The sequence below is a fragment of the Cydia amplana genome, chromosome 18 (assembly GCF_948474715.1).
Source record: "Cydia amplana chromosome 18, ilCydAmpl1.1, whole genome shotgun sequence".
NCBI classification, from domain to species: domain Eukaryota; kingdom Metazoa; phylum Arthropoda; class Insecta; order Lepidoptera; family Tortricidae; genus Cydia; species Cydia amplana.
The window spans coordinates 5,483,824-5,504,106 of record NC_086086.1 but is presented as its reverse complement, the minus strand read 5'-3'; the positions used below and the strand labels follow the sequence as shown (position 1 = coordinate 5,504,106).

At 35.9% G+C, this 20,283-nt stretch overlaps 1 protein-coding gene and 1 long non-coding RNA gene across 2 annotated transcripts; both read left to right on the top strand.

The window, feature by feature from the left end:
• The first annotated feature begins 4,171 nt into the window (after positions 1-4,171).
• On the top strand, positions 4,172-5,738 carry LOC134656221 (uncharacterized). The gene is made up of 3 exons (XR_010097498.1): positions 4,172-4,264; positions 4,885-5,004; positions 5,618-5,738. It is a non-coding gene; the product is annotated as an uncharacterized LOC134656221 (long non-coding RNA).
• A 1,739-nt stretch (positions 5,739-7,477) lies between these two features.
• On the top strand, positions 7,478-9,667 carry LOC134656580 (uncharacterized). The gene is made up of 4 exons (XM_063512138.1): positions 7,478-7,482; positions 7,699-7,901; positions 8,422-8,649; positions 9,390-9,667. The coding sequence occupies exons 1-4, from the start codon at positions 7,478-7,480 to the stop codon at positions 9,647-9,649; spliced, it is 696 nt and encodes a 231-aa protein (XP_063368208.1). The 3' UTR covers positions 9,650-9,667.
• The last annotated feature ends 10,616 nt before the right edge of the window (positions 9,668-20,283 follow it).

Below are 20,283 nucleotides of genomic sequence, written 5' to 3'. Positions count from 1 at the left end.
GACAATAGTACCTACTACGTACAGAATTGTCACTGTCAAACTACACGGATGTTTGGCCTATTAAGGATACATAGAATGAAACAAGTACATATTGTAATAGTTAGTAAAATAATACTAAGTATAATTAGTAGGTAGTGAAATATTTTAACACCATCATTATTTGGTATTCAGTAGGCAAATTACAAATAACCATCAATGTTTTATACAGTAGTTTTCCTTCCGTATACATTCTTATTATAACAATATAATATCATTACAATATTACACACAAAGCGATTGGGACGCAGCCATGATGTCGCTCCAGTTTTTTACTTTATTGTTTTGCTGTGAGTTAATTTTGATATCTTAAACGTATATCAGTTAATTTAATATACTAATCGTGATATTTATTGACTTTAGATTGAGGATTTACAAGTGTTTTGAAGTGTTAGTGTTAAGGGTCAATTTCTGAACACGATTTTTTTTCTGTCCGTGATGAAAATCGCGGGTTAGCATCAGACAATACTTACCAATTTTTTTTTACATAAAGAAGTCACACTTTCACACCGAGTTCCATATGAATTCACTGATTAGTTGGTTTTTAGAGTACACATAAAAATACCTAAAGGCTCAAATTACTACTCCCGTGCCCTGTCCGGAATCTACTTTTGAGCATAATGAAAAATTCTACGAAAAATTCTACATTAGTATCACTAATTTAGTGTCAAATACTTAAACTAGATGATATTTACTATCACTGAGCGCATATACTATTAACTTCATTGTGGTAAATAACTCGTGATCGATGTTTAAATTTTGTCCGAGCGCGCGAGTAAAATTTCGTCGGCAAAACTCAAAGGGCTCTGACAGCCGACGTTTGTATTTGAACCGCCTCGTGTCCCGCCTCACCTGTACTGGCAGTATTCGGCTGTCTCTCAAAGCAAGCGGATGTAAGTCAAGCCGCGGCGTGTTCGAGCAAATCGCGTAAGTATTTCGGAATCCGGGTGGGCGACAATTTTTTTCTAATTTCGATGCCCCTTATAAATTTTATTTTCCACATAGCTTTTCAATAGCAATTGTCATATTTAGGAGCCCTTTATGTATCTTTATGTAAGCGATAACATAACAGTTTGGTCAAACACGATTTAAATTTTTGGCGAATTTTTTTATTACGAATTCTAATTTCCGTGCCCTAATTCCCATAACAAATTTACCTAAAAAAGCTGATTAAGTGGCACGGGAATTAGAAAGTATTACATATATTGTCAACAAATCTTTTATTGGGGGCACTGTAAGTTAATTGGCAATGTTTACGTCATATTATTATTACTTATATATATTGGCATTGAATATATATTATATGTAATAATAATACGACGTATATCTTTCTATTTTACATTTAAGGAAATCTTAAAGAATGCACAAAAATCTGTGAATAGTTTTTTAGTATAAGTACTATAGTACTTACATACAGGATCGACCCGAATAACCCGGGCAATTTTAATACGTAAGGTAAGGTGGGGTAAGACGACACCGGGGTAAGACTATCACTTGTATGGAATCCTTGTACTGTTAGTCTTGCCCCACCTTACCTTATTCATTGATCATATTATAACATTAAAATATTATATAAACATAAAACTATTTCTGGAATTATTACATATTATAATACCTGTACCTAAGGTTACATGAAACAAAATGAATCACATTTGCAATGTTTTGTTTTTGTAAATTTGACAGCTGACAGCGTATGCCGTATAAAGTTTAAATATCTGGGAGACCGAGCTTTGCTTGGAAAACATATAGGTACCTACCTACCTAAAAACTCAAAAATGCGCGTTTTTCCAGAGATAACACCTACCTAGATAGATTTTTCACCCCAGAAAACCCTCATATATGATAAAATTTCATCGAAATCGTTAGAGCCGTTTCCGAGATCCCCGAAATATATACAAGAATTGCTCGTTTAATAGATTAGTTGTTATAAATTAGCTTTTCTAATACAAGAAAAATTAAATATATCCTATTCTTACTATATTATAAATGCGAAAGTATCTCTGTCTGTCTGTCTGTTATCTCGTCACGCTTAAACCGCTGAACCAATATCATGTTGATGATATTTGGCATGGAGATAGTTTGAGGCCCGGGGAAGGACAAAGGATCTGGGGACACGGCAGTGCCGCCGCCAAGTCGAGCAAAACAAAGTGGCACGGTCAAAATAACATTTAATTTGAACATGTAATCTAAGAATTAATGCACTTTAAAATCCCTTAGTTTTGTCACTGACACAATCACTCACGATCATCATTATTCTAAGGTACTTCTAGCATACCCACAAGTTCCAAATTTGAAACGTAATTAGGTTTAAGCTTTTTAAGCCAATAAAAATCTAATAATACTGCAATATTAGTCACGTTCTAAAGATTTAATAACTGCATAAATAAGTTTGTAATCCTATAGAAATATGGAAAGGAAAGTAAAGGTACACTACGATGTACGATGTGAGTATGAATAAAGATGTATATAGTTATGATATGTATATACCAGGGATGTTGCGAATATCCGCATCCGCATCCGCAACCGCGGAACTTCCGCATTATTTTCAACATCCGCATCCGCATCCGCATCCGCATAAAATCGATGCGGATTTAATGCGGATGCGGATGTGGAACAGGTCGGTACAGGAACGTCTTAGCATCGGCGTAAGTGCTAGACTGCTAGGTAATTTAGTCGTTAACCAAAAAAACCTATTAGTAATGAGCAGTCAAGCGTGAGTGGGACTTAATGTACGGAACCTTGGAACGCGAGTCCGACTCGCACTTGGCCGGTTTTTTGAAATAAAAATTACTAAAATGTAATAACTGACGTTTTTTATGGTACTATCTTGACATCCGCATCCGCATCCGCATCCGCGGATGTGAGCCTTTAAAAATCCGCATCCGCATCCGCATCCGCGGATGTCAAAAAATCGGCATCCGCAACATCCCTGGTATATACATAGTATCAGTATGGTATGATTACCTGAAAAGAAGGACAGCCTACAAAAAGAGATGGGATCCTATCAAAAACCTTACATGTAAAAAGATGCAAGTCTCGCAACGCAGTTCTTCTACTACAAAAAAGTTTTGAGATGTAATGTGAAACCAAGTCGGTTATTTTAGACAATGCCAGGGGGGTATTAAAACCGTAATACTATTAGATACCTTATTAGGGTTCCGTAGCCAAATGGCAAAAAACGGAACCCTTATGGATTCGTCATGTCTGTCTGTCTGTGATAGTCTTACCCCGGTGATAGTCTTACCCCACCTTACCTCATATGTGGTTAAACAATTGTTTGTGTTATGAATATATGAAGGCAGCATATTAGATTTCTTCAGATTAACTTACACAATAACTTCTTCTCTCTGTGCCCCTATTTATTTCTTAGTATCATTTCCTATACGGCCATAAAGCAGATCATACACCTTGTACCTATCTACATGCAGATACATAATGACACTTTTTAATGAATAGTTTTGTATGTAAGGCGGACATGTTTACGCAACTACTCAAAGTATTGTTTGGAAATATATATATTTTACTAAGAAAGAGAGATTAGTTGCCATTAAAATCAAGGAAACTATTAGTCAAATACGTAGTTTTTAGTGTATCATACTTTCGTAGATTTGTCGTCCGAAACTAAAATTAAAGTAGATAAATATGTTCGATGCCGCTTCAGTATGGTTGAAGTATATTATTGTAGATTAAAATATACATAAATAATAGTTTTAACTACCAAAATAAGCTAAGAAAACAATTCCTGTGCCATGTTCTAATTTCCGTGCTAGTAAAATCTAATTCCCATGGACACACTAATTCCCGTGCCCTGACCAAAATTTTAAATTGAAATAACTTTTATAGTTTTATGAATATTTTTACCCCATAAGAAAATTAATGTTTATTATATTTTTTATCAAATTATCAGCATATTTTTTTTTGTGTAATGTTGGTATTTCAAAATTCCATGGGAATTAGACAAAAATGCTCGTTTGGTGAAATTGACCCTTAAAATAGCGATACACAGCGTTTTATGACAAGCCCTATCTGTAGTTGACTGGTTGGAAATCCATATGTACCAATTGATATGTATTTTGTGCTACTCACATCAATGTGTTGTTTTCTTTTTCGCAGTATTTTTACTTGAAGTAAAGGGGCAAACGACGAATGGGTATGAGAGTACAACCTTAGCAGAAGTGCTTACCACGGAGTCAACCAATGTGACAGAGGAAATAAATACAACGTGCAGGTATGGCTTACATGTATGCGTTTATTTTTACCTTCGTAATAAAATGACGTATTGGAAAGAAAAAAATAGGAATACATTTCTTAGCATTAACAACTGTATAGGTGAACCAGGATCTATTGAGGGTGCGCCATGTTGCGGAATTTCACTGGAACTAATTTTTTCATACTACACTGAATTGTCACCCTATACATGAGAATAACAGCGCCCTCTTGACAATAACATCAACAGGCAGGCTATAACATTTAGTGTCAAAATCCTCGACATGTGTCATTAAGTGTATGAATCTTCTCGATTGTTATTCAGCCTTTAAAAAACTGTAAATCGTTGTTTACGTGGTATACCTTCAATCAGCCAATCGCCGGTCAGTTTATAATTTAAAAAAATATACTATTATTGGCCTAAGGGATTAATTTAACCATTGGTAAAATAATGGCGCAGTATACCAAAGAAATAAAACAGTTAGTTAACTTTACTAACCGATAAAATTAGCTGATAGACTAAAAATATGTATCGTAAATGTCGTAATAAGCATAATATCGTATCCGTATAATAAGTACCTATATTATGCAATTTATGCATAACCAATTAACCAATATTATTTAATAATTGTGTTTCTACAGCGATGACCAGTGGCAGTGTGAAAACGGTGAATGCATTTCCAACACAACGTTGTGCGACGGTTTTATCGACTGCAAGGACGCGTCCGACGAGTATAGGAAGACCTGCAACGGTTCAAATCCGTAAGCATTAGTTATCAATGTTATATACCCTTCGCTTCATTTTATCAATTCAACTATAAGAAATTGGAGTACTTCATAAAATGTTTTTAATCTGCAACGCGCATAGCACCCCTGTATTTGCAGTAATCGCTTACCATTATACTTGTTCGCCACGGACGTGGTATAAAAAAATCCTGTATAATATTATGTAGGTAAAGGAGCCTGGGTTCTACCCGTAGGCAATCCAAATAATATTTTATATATTTTGTAAGCAATGAATGACTGGTCATTTGACCAACCATTTCCTTAATTAACATAAGGCCGCAAATTTGGATAATATAAGGTCAATATAGAGAAGACCGTCTATCAGGTAAGACCGTCTACATACCTACTCTACTTACAGAAGGTCGGTAGGAGTTAAGCTCTTCCTCGTTGAGTGTCTGAGCGACGTACGTATACGAATTATGATAATTCTTGTCCTATGACGGTAATCCCAACCACAAAAAATATGTATGCCGGTCTTCACCACATTAACTAAAAAAAAGACTTAAAAAAAAAATCACGCATTATTGTGTGATGTCCCACCCGAAACAGACTCCATTTTTTGTCAGCAAAGACATTATATTGTTTACAGGAGACCCTTGTTCGGACTACTTCTACATTGCATATCCTGGTCCAAGAATCACGAGAAAGTATGCCATCAAATCTGCCACGACGCACCTGAGTTTTGTTACTACGCTCTTATAACTGAAAATGAAAAGTAAGGCAATTTCATTAAAGTATTTATTTTTTTTGCTAGCCTATAATAGTGTCCCACTGCTGGGCAAAGGCCTATCCCCTTATCTTCCACGACTCCCGACATAGCGCCTGCTCTGGCCAGTTATTGAGGAAGGTGTCTAGGTCATCCCGCCATCTCCGTCTGGGCCTGCCGCGTCCGCGCTCTTCTTCTGGCATCCACTTGGTAGCTACACTAGCCCATCTGTCTGGATGCATGCGGCAGACGTGACCAGCCCACTCCCATTTGAGCCTAGCAGTCTTCTCGCCGACATCGGCAATACGGGTTTTTGCGCGCAGCGTGGTATTCCGGATACGATCGGTCCTCTTCACGCCTAAAATGCTGCGCTCTATAGCCCGTTGGCAAACCTTCAACTTGGACTTCTGACTTTCTGTGAGTGACCATGTTTGAGCACCGTAGGTTAGGACGGGCAGGATACACATGTCGACGAGTTTTCGCTTCAGTGACAATGGAAGGCTACCCTTCATCAGCTCTTTAATGGACCAGTAGCTCTTCCAGGCGTTTTCGACACGGCGCTCGATTTCTTTGTCGGCCCAAGTAAATATACTCGTCAACATAGTGTATAGTCTGCCCGTCTACCGCAACCTTAACCGTACGGTTCTTGCTGTTGGTCATCACTTGAGTCTTGGTTCGATTCATTTGAATTCATTAAAGTATTAACTTAATAAAATGAGAACTAGCTATAATGTACGGAACCCTTGGTACGCGAGTCCGACTCGCACTTGGCCGTTTTGTTTTACAACATTTTACGCCACTGAAATAAAAGTTACGTTACGTACGCCATTTTATTTTATTGTATCAAATACGAATTTGAGTCACTAAGCTTAATAATAATAACTCTTTATAACGGCAAATTATGATAGATTTTTTTCCTGGAACCATGTTAAATACCTCTTGTCCTGGTTTTCCATTATGCAAATCACTCTAAAGTTATCAATTATTATCCTTAATAACTTATCACCTACTGTTTAGTTAGGTACCTATTCCAATATTTAATGTATCCAATTCGAATATTTTCCATAAGAGGATATAGTCACAGTCACAGACAAGACATCCACTAGACTGAGCATAGTAACGCTACCCCCTCTGCCACAAATATACGGTAGTTTTACTCCATCTTCGAGTCAAAGTGTCAGAATCCCGTGCCGTGATTGGTCAGTGTCTTTGGACGGACCAATAACGGCACGGGATTCGCTCACCTCGTCCCCCGCACCCCAGTATTTTTGGCAGCATCGGTTTCATGAAATAATTGCTCTAAACTCCGTCTAGAGGATTCCTAGTCTATGGACACAGTGTACGACCGCCTCTCCATACAACCGTCATCCTCATTTATCTCACTGAATATTTACATTATGGAAAATATTTTTACAGAATTTATTGTAGAGGATCCCCGCTCCGAATCGTTCTTGGTGCAAAGGCTGTCCCTAGCCATCCAGCGGGGTAATTCCGTGAGCATTATGGGCACTTTTGCACAGGAAGCGATAAGGAACGGGTTTGACTAATAGTTACGTTATGTAATTATGTAAATATTTGTAAGATTTAAATAATGTTTTTATAAATGTAATTATTTGTTATGGATTATACTCGCTGACATAATACTAACTATTGCTTTAATTTATTGTATATTTATTTTTGGTTAGGTATACAAATTGCATATATTTTTAGAAGCTCCTAACTCTTATAATAATTCAGAGGAAAATGTGGTTACGTTTATATGAAGAAGCGGTTTCGTGACACCCAAGATGAAAGCGTAGCGTAAAATAACGTATTTTTCAACTAAGCCACTAGTCTAGTTTATTCTTTTAACATTACTTTGGTGTTTACAATTTTCCTGAATCATTAACCGTAGAATTTCATATTTCATATTTCGCATGACATGACATACTGTATTAACCGAGGCAATTTTCGATTACTTCCAGGGACCAAGGTTTATGTGTTTTGCCGGAGTATCCGGAGAACGGTTCTTTCAATATTATACCGTACAAGAATGAAAACTCTTCGAATTCAACTAACTTTCGTCTGAAATATGACTGCGTGGAACCGTTTGTAATAGTGGAGAAGTTAATACACGAGTGCCTTGGCGGCAACTGGTACAACGAAACTGACAACCGTTATTGCTCAGGTATATAATAATATGGTTATGTAGCATAATTTCTAAAATCAAACATCCTAAGTACGAAATTCTTAAAGATGCAAGAATACTCTTTTAATCGAACGATCTCGTTTTTGAAAATTAATATTCCTTTGAACTACCTTGGGACAAAATGCCTATTAATGACAATACTTTGAAAGTCAATATTTCTAGTGCTCAAAATAGCTACATTCAAAAAGCCTAATGACAATACATTGACAGTGAATATGTCTAGTACTCAAAATAGCTACAAAGCCTAATGACATTACTTTGAAACTCAATATTTTCGAGAACATTTCCTGCTCATCCTCAAAATTAGTGACGAATTGAACGTTCTAACAGCAGCGAACGTCATAGGATGTCAAAGTCAAAGGACATTGTGGGACATTTTTAAACGATTCATATAATAAACTCGTAGGTCATCTAATACAAATGTTTATTATAAATAAAATTGCTACGATTACTAGTTATTAATAGTATCAATAAACCTGCGTATTTTTCATGATTGCAGAGGCTTGCGAACTAAGTTCGTACAAGAATGACAACTTTACTTTTACGTGTCCAAAGGATATAGACGGTAATGACACATGCAAGGACTACGTGGCCATCAATACCAATGTTACTGTAAGAAAAGCGTACGAGGATCCCGAAGATGAGACAACGAATAAGAAGAACGTCACTGTGCAATTATTCTGTCCCCCTAGCAAGGAAATCAACATATCCACGGGCTGTGTCGATGGTAAATTAAATTTATTTTTAAAACTCCTTTAGACATTTGCACTAATTGTGCTATTGTACACATTTTTGGAGTCCGGAGGTAGCATATAAATCGGGTGATAAGCTTGGACGACAATTTTTTAGATTATATAGTTACAATGTACAATTTAGGTTTCAATTTTCCTTTTTTGTTCCCGAGGAATAAAATAAAAAAACATAAACACGTCTCAACCAGAATTCGGCTCCAGTTTCCTTAATTTTCATGAAAAATTCTACCGAGTCGTAAAATACCAGATTCGGATGATTGGACACTCGGGTCACCAATGTATTGTCTTGTGTTAGGTACCTATGTCATGGTATGTATTGTCTCGTTTGTTTGTGCTTACGAATAAATTATATTCTATTCTATTCTATACAATTGTCACCAAGCCCGCAAAATGCACATGCTCGTGATTTTTTCCCCGTTACACATAATAATTAATATACTTAGTTACCGGTGTGGGTTGTTATCAGACGCGAGAGAGATTATATTTCTGTCTGTATGCGGATATATCTGGCGTACGAATCTGGGTAGTACGAATTTGAGTGTGATTTTTTAATCTAAAGCTATGTCTCTTGAGATCTTTTAAAATATAAAATAGGTTCAACTCACTATAGTTCGATCGAAGCCGACACTAATGCCTTCTTAACAAACAGACAACCGCCTTAATTAAACGGTAGACCTGTACTTTCTTGTTTATTTACATAACTGTTCCTTTACAGAGGTGGACAAAAGACAGCAGGCTTTTGAAAGTCCAACCATGACCAAGATGACCCAATACGAGGCTGAGTTCAACAAGTTCAAATCTAATGATAGTTCCAATGAATTTGAAGAATTGGTAAATAAATTCAATGAATTTGAGAAATTGGTACGGAATGAGTTGGACGAGATGCACGAAATGGCCGATAAATGTGATATTTCACTAGATTTGTTATTGTCGCATCTGCAAAGGAAAAAAGTAGAACAAGGAATTGAAAATTAATATTGTGAACGATATTTTAACAATAGGCGGCGGTAGCAAATTTTTGCCACATAATTTCAAGAAGCAAAAATAAAATAAGGCGAAAAAATTCATAATAATATGGATACGTATTTCGTATTGCATTTTCAACAAACATCTCTGTAACAGAGAGTAAAATATTTGAAATTTGAAAAGGCGATCAACTTATTATAAAGGTAAATCATCCGAGATTTCAATGTCGGTCACCATAAATACCTATATATTGATTACCTACATAATTATATAAACGTTACGTTATGAAATACATGTGTGAGAATATGAAGTGTTTTTCTATTTATGATTTAAATTTCGAAGAACGTTAAATTAAGTATAATATAAAAACCCTCGCCACGGCTATATTATATATTAGATCTTTCGTCGCAAGTTTCGCATGGCGCGCCAAATCTTTTGTTTCTTCTAATTTCCTGGCTTTAAGCTCTATCTCCAGGTAATTGTCAATGGCTCCCATTTCTCGCATCCGAAAGTCACCTTTAGTTTGCTAAGCGGATGCCGAGTTCAAAATGCAACCGGAAAAGTACCAGGTTTGACACCGCTACAACGGTTGATGAGTTCGCATCACGCGCGCGATTGATCGCAACTGGTTTCGTTAGACTGCACGATTGGCTCGAATTCGTGAGTGACACCGCTGAACTAGTACCATGTTTAGTGCCCGTAAGGCCCGTCAATAGCCAGGGTGAGGAGCATTTACAATTTAGATATTGTGCACGTACCGTAGAAGTGGGCGAAGTGGCTCAAAGACCATCGCGTTATAACGCGACTGTCGGATCGCTTAAGCCGGGTTTCAATTACGGAGAACTTGTCCGACGGGTAATTAATGTTCTTGATTAAAACTTACTGTTCGCGCCTGCGCGGACTGCTTACAACTAATACACTGAATATTGGATAGTGTCTTAGTTGCTAAGACTCTCGACTTAGGTAGTAATAAGTACTTGCTTTTCTCAAGGAAGATGGTAGGTACAGTCGACATCAAAGATGTGTTTACATTTTTCACCTTATTACATAGGAGTAAGGTTGTGATATCGACGGTTCAATGGTTGTGATAGCAAGGAGAACCTACCGTTACCTATATACAATGGAATAATTATGACTCATTGCGTTCATTCATGCCCGTTATAAAGATATTAAACTAAATATACGTGTACCTACAAGTGCACGAAATGCATTTTAAATATATGCAAGGAAACCCACAATTCGTGTTCTAGTTTAGAAAAGCTATGTTTCAACGTTTGAGATGAAGAACTAACTAATAAATTGCTCAAACTTTTCATACCGCGACAGGCAAAGTTTGGACACGTTTACTCCACTCGAGAAGAAACTGTGACTGTGTCTTTCTTCACTAATAAAAGTAGGTAAATTGAACTGTATCCACAAACTAAAAGTAATCTAAAAGATTTCAACTCATAATTATTAACGCACAACGTGCCTAATTTGCCTCGAAATTTGCTCTAAAATTCTAAATTTAAAATAATTAGATTGTGATATGTTGATATCACAACTCCGATTAAAGTAGACCATATATTGCATCACTTAAATGAGGCTGTGACATATTTAGTTTAATTTTAAAATTATTTTAAAATTAATATAAAAGCTTTTGGCGCAAAATAATAAGATTATCCAGTGGGGATCACAGTATAGGCACATTTTAAGGTAAGTTTTCAATTATGCGCCTAAATATACACATATTTCTATAAAAGATACTTTTAATCTTACTGTATACTGCTATTTGAAAATGAAGCATCTACTAGGTATATAAAGTTGCACATACTTATATGATATTATATTTACGAGTAGATACGTGGTCGCTTGTTGGCACGCTACTAACCTATACCTATATAGGAAGATTACCTAAAGTTGTAAAGTAAAAAGTTTAAAACAAATATCTCAAAAGGAATATCAATGAAACACCCCGCTGCGGATCGATTCATCACAAAACTAGCGAACTCTACTTTTCCTTTATAAATGACTTTGCTCGCAATAAATTATTTTCACTTCATTTTCCATCGAGACAACTAGACTAATGTATTTAGAATCCGCTAATGTATATTTCGAGCCAGCGTTTGCTTCTGAGCCATTTATTTAAACAAAAATGAGCTTTGACAAACCGTTTTAAAGTATAATTTTGGTTGATAGTGGTCATTTTAGTTAGGTTGGATCGCGCGTAGTGTCGTGAACAAGACAATTTGAACTAATACCTAGCTTTAGAGCAGATTTATCGTTTTGCTCCTAATACGAACCGTTAGAAGTTACTGAGGATAACACAAAGCAGAATGTAAACGTGTAACTACAGAAAATATTGCTAACATAAGTTCAAACAACAGAATATGTCGTCCTGTTTTGCATAAAGATGAGTACCTAAGTTAGGGAAATTTTCGTAAAACGTTAGAAAAGTTTTCGGAAATTGCAGAAAAAAATCACACGAAACAAAGGAAACTTTCATTTTGGTATTGGGAAATTTCGATTCCTACACAAAATATGAGAAGCTTCAGAGTTTTTTTATGTGGAAATTTCGCAATTTCGGAATCTTTCACACATTAGTAAGCATGCGACACTACGTCTGCTTTCTCTACTAGACAACGGTATACCCCAATGATCGCCTCAACAGTTTTATGCCATCCGCCCACCATCCTGCTTGTTTGATGATGATGGTAAACACAGCCTAAATGTAGACGGAACTCCATCCTAATTGGTGTGCAAGGGTTCACCATGTTTCCAGGTAAAGAAGCAATACAGGTAGGTACAGGGTGTTGCAAAATTGCATGGGCACTTAATAAAAATGTATTTATTCATAAAGTGGCCATTCATGCAATTATGCGGCTGGGTGTACAGTCAAAGTGTTGGTCTTATTTTTGTATTTTTTGGCAAATTAAAAAATTTACATTTCAAGTCAAATCCTGAACTTTAATTACAGCCCAAGTGAACTAGAACTCGGCACCCATATACCTAGATCTCAATTCTTTTTCCGGCGAAGCGAAGTCAACAACGACGATGCATATTCTTAAATATTACACTTGGCTCTTCATTTCACATTTGTTTTTGATGAAAAGGCTGAATAGTGGTTGGATATGTATACATCCAACCACATATAGAAAATAAAACTATATGAAAATTTCATATTCCTCTAGCCGCGATGGTGCTCTTACCACACCTGACCTAAATGAATATAGCATGTACTCCCCATGTTTAATTCATTCACATATGAGACAAGGTACAGTTAGCCAAGTTAGAAACGTGAAGTTTACTACAGAGTTTACGCAGACTTTACACAGGAACTGCAGGAAGTAATGTCTTAAAACCCGGATCCACACATCCGCTATAAAGCCAACATTTCCGCGCCGTATACGTAACGTAACTAATAAATCGACCGTAGAATGTAACGCCTCCTTAGATAAGGGAGCAAAACACTGATAACGCTCGCCTCGATTGATCGTCAATGAGTAGAAATTCATTTATCTACTCGAGCTTAAGTGGGGAGCGCTCTAACTTTACCTTTTGAACTCTAAATTAAGCTTGGCAAGGTTGAGAATTGATTACGATGAAACAGGAAAGGGTAGGCTTAAGGGTTGTTCTCGATGGCGATATTTAGGTACTTGAAGATTATGGCACTACGCGAGTTTTGAGTAAACACAAACAGGGGGAAAATAGCTTAGTGTTTTATTTTGTTCGTGTTGTTCGCGAATTGAATAAATGTTTGTCATTTTTATAGATATCGTCAGGAGGATGTTTGAATGTGGTTGTGTGCTTTAAGATCAGTATTAGGTATTTAGCCATGCCAGCTTTTGTAAGCGTTTTAACAGAGAAGGCCTTAGATCGAAATATTAATGATTTCAGTTTAATGAGTTGTTTATTTTAGACCAACAATTTAACAGATTCTGATTTAACAGTAAGTTAAGGTTTTGATCTTGTTTTGATACGACGTTGGCGTTAGCTTACGCTAATTAGTGTGCCCTAAATGCACTTATTTGTGCGCGTGAGATGCCTATTGATGTCAATTTTAATTTATAATATTAGGCTACTATTAACATTACTATGTTTACGATAAACATAGTATAGGTAATACCTAAATACGAAATTATAGCTTGCCACGACGCACTTTTATTTAAATTTCTTGTTCTCCCAGGTTTCGACAAGCATATTATTATTAGATGTTTTCAATTTGGCTCCTACGTTTTACATGAGAACTAATTCAATTACAACAATATATGTTTATTTTCGTTGATTACAAATACACTGGATTCGGGCTAACGAAACCTCACCCTAAACCGAAGGAGCACATAATTTGTGTCCGCTATCGACACGTAGATAAAACTGTTCGATTCGGCGAGACTTTAATTTCTTTCCGACAATAAATGCTCTTGCCCCTTCCTTGTCTTGCTCACTAAGACAGAGCGGGATGAAAGACCATTGTACGTAAAGAGTAATAGCTTGTGTTCAAGTATTGAGGAACAGAAAGAAGTACTGACTTCGGAATTGGAATTCGGATCGCAGATGTGAGCGGAGTGAAAAATTATTGGTTCCGAGAGGATCCAGTCTTGTTTATAGAGTACCTAGGTACAAATGAAAGTGGACTCATTCATAAGTGAGATTTTCCATCCCCAGATTTTAAACCAAGGTTCAGTCAATAACTCAAAGCACTCGTTTATTAATATAATGTAGTACCTAAATAGTTATTCTTATTATAATTTACTTTTAGCATTGTGTTGTTGTCTAATGTAGTAGAGCTTGTGCGGAAAGAGAACAGTCGTAGAATATAGTGGATCCCATACATTTCACGACTCTTCTCTGTCCGCACAGACTCTATACAAAATGCGTCCGCTTTGCATTAAGCCAGAAGCTACTGTGAGTTGGCGTGAAACCTGAAGCTTATTGTAGAAGCTTAAGAAGTTTCCGTAGTCCTGTTGACCTATTGCTTGAGCTTTTTTGGTGGTTAAACGAGCAGACAAATCGGTTCAGGCGGAGTATGTCACTTTCTTAGGACGTCACATTCTGAGTTCGTCACTTTCTGACTTTGTCACTTTCTGAGATCGTCACATTCTGAGTTCGTCACTTTCTGACTTTGTCACTTTCTGAGATCGTCACATTCTGAGTACGACACTTTCTGAGGACGTCACTTTCTGAGTACGTCACATTCTGAGAACACCACTTTCTGAGGACGTCACTTTCTGAGTTCGTCACTTTCTGAGTTCGTCACTTTTTTAGCATAGGTACGATTTAACAGTATAATATACCTGCACGAAAGATGTATACTGCCAGCAACCAGATTAATAGCTGTTTGACATACGGTCGCTTTTATATCCTACATACCAATACCAATCTCTGTTTACCTTACGCCTGACTCGTAGAGAATTCCATTTGGCAAAACGTCCTATGTGTCGTGCAATAAAGTGAAAATAGAGAAATAAATAATAATAATAAAACAATCTAATTATGTTTCAATCAGAGTATTTAATTCAGAATAAGTACTTAGAAACTACAAGCACCAAAACATAGCACAGATTGGAGTTAGGCCGGCAACAGCTTCGATTCAATACACATAAATGTTTCGCACAGTAGGAACCATGATTTTGTCATTCGCCGCTGTGATTAGCTCGTGAAGGTATCACGGCAAACTCGCTGACACCAGTAGAAGGTCATTCCAACATATTTACATTTAAACGGACTGCCGCTCCTTTCGTGACAACATATTCTTCAGCATCTTCTATCATGTCTCCATAAACTCAAACGTCTTTTTTTCTGATGGTAGTGTAAATTTTGGATAGCTATCTGCGTATAAAATCAGCATTGCAGTTTTGTTTCAGACAATATTTCTTCTCGTGTCATCTGTGGAGAATAGGCGTCAATGGATTTTTTCTTCAAAGCGTTGCCGAATTTCAGAATATATGTTCAGCCATCAATCACTTCTGCGTATGGAGTGATCCATACATACTCTCATAGTTCTCATGTTCTTTATTTGTTTGTTTTCTTCCTATATGTATAGGTTACACGATGAATTTTTAAATTATTATTACATTTTTTTTTTTTTTTGTTAGAATGGCTTTTGCTGCCAGGGCACTTTGCCAATGTCATGTCATTACATTATACCAAAGAGTAGTATAATATATATATGAGAAAGAGAGCCCTCTCGTGGAACTTTTTTGTATCCATTATGAAGCGCCATCTGTAAATCTGAACACACAATATTAACGTCAATATTCATACCTACAGGGCCTGTTATACTTTTAGCCTGACCATAAAAATCTAGCATGTCGCCGATTTGACATCGCTGATTTTTTTTTCTATTTAAAATGCGAAACTACAAAAAGGTTATATATAAGTAGTTTGTCAAAGGACTCTCTCATTTCAAACATAGACAGAGATAATTATACTATCTTTGTCTTACTCTAGTACTAGCACCCAAAAGAAAAGGATGAGTACAGTTTGTATTGTTCTTATTTAATGATAAATTGGTTTGACCAACTATACTTACAATCCCTTAACTCTCAGAATGAAATTCGTTTTTCGGGTAAAATCGGACGTAATCGCGTAATAGAAAATAGAAAATATATTTTTTAATGTAGATCCTAGCGAAAAAAAGTATCATTTATTTTATAGGAAATCTCAAATAGATTATTTACGTAAAAGATATTTTTTTGCTGTGGGCTACCGTTTACGAGTTATTTACGAAAAACTAAAAAAATAACAACCTTAGAATAAATTATACGTGACTTTCCCACTTTAATATATTTTAAAACATTGATCCTAGCGAAAAAGTGTACTGAATCTTTTTTGTAGGAAATTTTATATGGATTAGTTATGTAGTAGAACATTTTTTGCACGGGCCACCGTTCAAGAGTTATTTACGAAAAACTCTAAAAAGGGACCTTAACACCATAATTTGACAGAGTCACCGGTCAAAGGAACCGAGGTGGAAAGTTCCCAAATTAGTAATCTGATAGCCCACGTAGTGAAGAATCTAAAAAAAATTTTTGGACATCGAGGTTTGTACCATCTTGTATAGAGTAGTTAATACCACCATAACTAGTAGGTAAGTAAATATTTAAATTCATTAAAATATGTGACTTTTAAGTACTTACTGTATATTTACAAATTAAATTTAAAATTATTGTTTTAATTTATTCTTTTATTTTAAAGTAAATTTGAATTAAAACTAGAGATAAAATAAAAAACCAAACTATAAAATATACTTACTTACCTACAAAAAAAATGTGACTGTTATTACCACTCTATATAATTTCAGCCAGAAGTAGTAAATGACGGTGTGACGTTCTGCTTTCAAATTCTGATTCTATTTTATATAGAATATGACAAAAAGTCAAATAGCAATATAGTCATCAACCAAATATTAAGCATAACGTCATTAAATTAGGGCTTATTTTACATTGAGACAATAGGTATCCCTAACTTTTTGCGGTAAGTTTAAAACTTTTTGTGAGTGAGTAAGAAAGCAGAATAGCAGTATCACCTTCGCGTGTTACCGCCGATACCCGATCTTTCTAAAATCCGAAGGTCATTAGAGTTAACGGACTGTAGATAATATGTTGCGCTAGCTTCGACCCGCGACTTCATCTGCGTGGAAATATAATGATGATGATGATGATTTATAAACAATAATTAGGTCCTTCGCGTCGTAGCGCAAAAACAATCAAATTTTCGTTCCCCTTTGAAACCCCTTGTAATATTTAAAAAACACGAAAAAAAAGAAAGAAAAATGTTTATAGGGTTGTATCTTCTAAACCGAGCGCAAAAATATTAAAATGTTCATTCCTCTGTAAGAAACCCCTAATTAATATTTAAAAATAAAACACAAAAAAAATAAAAAAAAAACAAAATAAAAACTTTATAATGCTGTATCTCCTAAACCGTGCGTCGTAGCGCAAAAATAATCAAATTTACGTTCCCCTTTGAAACCCCTAAGTGATGTTTAAAAAACACGAAAAACAAGAAAAAAATAAAAAAGAAAGAAAAAAGTTTATGAGTTGTATCTCCTAAACCGTGCGTCGTAGTGCAAAAATAATAAAATGTTCATTCCTCTGTAAGAAACCCCTAATTAATATAAAAAAAAAAAACAAAAAAGAAATAAAAAAAAAACAAAAAAAACTTTATAATGCTGTATCTCCTAAACCGTACGTCGTAGCGCAAAAATAATCAAATTTTCGTTCCCCAAGATTTAAGGCCCGGGGAAGGACATATACTTGGTCAACCAGATCTTGACAGTAGAAAAAGGCGGCAAATTTGAAAAATGTAGGCGCGAAGGGATATCGTCCCATAGAAAATTTGAATTTCGCGCCTTTTTTTACTGACAAGATTTGGTTGACCAGCTATAATTATTATCATCATATTTCCACGCAGATGAAGTCACGGGTCGAAGCTAGCGCACCATATTATCAAATTATAGTTGGTTAAACCAATTTGTCATTAAATAAGAATAATACAAACTATACTCATCCTTTTCTTTTGGGTGCTAGTACTAGAGTAAGACAAAGATAGTATGATTATCTCTGTCTATGTTTGAAATGAGACAGTCCTCAAACTATATATAACCTTTTTGTAGTTTCGCATTTTAAATAGAAAAAAAATCAGCGTTGTCAAATCGGCGACATGCTAGATTTCTATTGTCAGGCTAAAAGTATAATGAAATAATAATTTAAAAATTCATCGTGTAACCTATATAGGAAGAAAACAAACAAATAAAGAACATGAGAACTATGAGAGTATGGATCACTCCATACGCAGAAGTGATTGATGGCTGAACATATATTCTGAAATTCGGCAACGCTTTGAAAAAAAATCCATTGACGCCTATTCTCCACAGATGACACGAGAAGAAATATTGTCTGAAACAAAACTGCAATGCTGATTTTATACGCAGATAGGTATCCAAAATTTACACTATCATCAGAAAAAAAGACGTTTGAGTTTATGGAGACATGACAGAAGACGCGGTATGCTGAAGAATATGTTGTCACGAAAGGAGCGGCAGTCCGTTTAAATGTAAATATGTTGGAATTATGACCTTCTACTGGTGTCAGCGAGCTTGCCGTGATACCTTCACGAGCTAATCACAGCGGAGAATGATAAAATCATGGTTCCTACTGTGCGATACATTTATGTGTATTGAATCGAAGCTGTTGCCGGCCTAACTCCAATTTGTGGCTAAATGTTTTGGTGCTTGTAGTTTCTAAGTACTTATTCTGAATTAAATACTCTGATTGAAACATAATTAGATTGTTTTTTATTATTATTTATTTCTCTATTTTCACTTTATTGCACGACACATAGGACGTTTTGCCAAATGGAATTCTCTACGAGTCAGGCGTAAGGCAAACAGAGATTGGTATTGGTATGTAGGATATAAAAGCGACCGTATGTCAAACAGCTATTAATCTGGTTGCTGGCAGTATACATCTTTCGTGCAGGTATATTATACTGTTAAATCGTACCTATGCTAAAAAAGTGACGAACTCAGAAAGTGACGAACTCAGAAAGTGACGTCCTCAGAAAGTGGCGTTCTCAGAATGTGACGTACTCAGAAAGTGACGTCCTCAGAAAGTGTCGTACTCAGAATGTGACGATCTCAGAAAGTGACAAAGTCAGAAAGTGACGAACTCAGAATGTGACGATCTCAGAAAGTAACAAAGTCAGAAAGTGACAAACTCAGAATGTGACGTCCTAAGAAAGTGACATACTCCGCCTGAACCGACAAATCGCCCGATGGTAAGCAGAGGTGTTGCAAGTGTTACTTGAAAGTTTGACGGTCGCATCAGTCCGGAAATACCGCGGACGCTAGTCAATTCCACAGTTTAGTTGTGCGAGGCAGGAAGTTTCTGATGGTGGATGATGGTGGAAAGAGGATATTAATATTAAGCATAAATTAGTATTAAGCATAATTATTAAGCAGTAATTTATTGTGTGCATATATATAAACTATAGGACACAACTAAATGCAAGAGGGGATTTAATATTTCACCTATATCTATGTATTTCATCGGTCACATATGCATGAATGCAATTGTACATCGATGCCGGCTAGTGATTATCCACGCCAGATTATGACTTTGATGTGATCATCGGATGAGCAGCCATAATAGACATACGTGAATTGGAGCATCAACATTAATTGATACTGGCTCGGACTATCTCCGTGAGGATTATGGCCGGCAGGTAGCTTGCCGCCAATCACACCGCTGTAGTTCGGTAGTATTTCTGACTTCTAATTCATAATACCTACGTTTTGTTAAACTTTGTCTCCTTCTGACAAACACAAATGTCACAATGACAGAAAGGAACAAACGATAATCAACGGCTTGTTAGAGTTGACAGACGTTTTCATGAATAACGCCATTAATTATTTGGTACGGCTTCACCCCTCATAACAACCAAATATTATATTCTAAAATGCATGAAATAGTTTGTCGTATCTTTGCGTTATAATTGCAGTACCTATTCACGCGAAATGTATTTATTACTTTAGTAGAATAACTAAATAACTAATTCGTACTGATTTCCAATGTTATGCGCGCTATGCGTAGCAGTCATACGGGGGTGAATATTAATATTTAACATTGAAAAAGGAAGATTATATTTTACGCTGAAAACAT

Excerpts from the sequence above, each read along its gene's own strand:
- LOC134656580 (XM_063512138.1), top strand. Across the intron at positions 7,902-8,421 it reads TGACAACCGTTATTGCTCAG|AGGCTTGCGAACTAAGTTCG; the intron begins GTATATAATAAT and ends TCATGATTGCAG. Across the intron at positions 8,650-9,389 it reads ATCCACGGGCTGTGTCGATG|AGGTGGACAAAAGACAGCAG; the intron begins GTAAATTAAATT and ends GTTCCTTTACAG.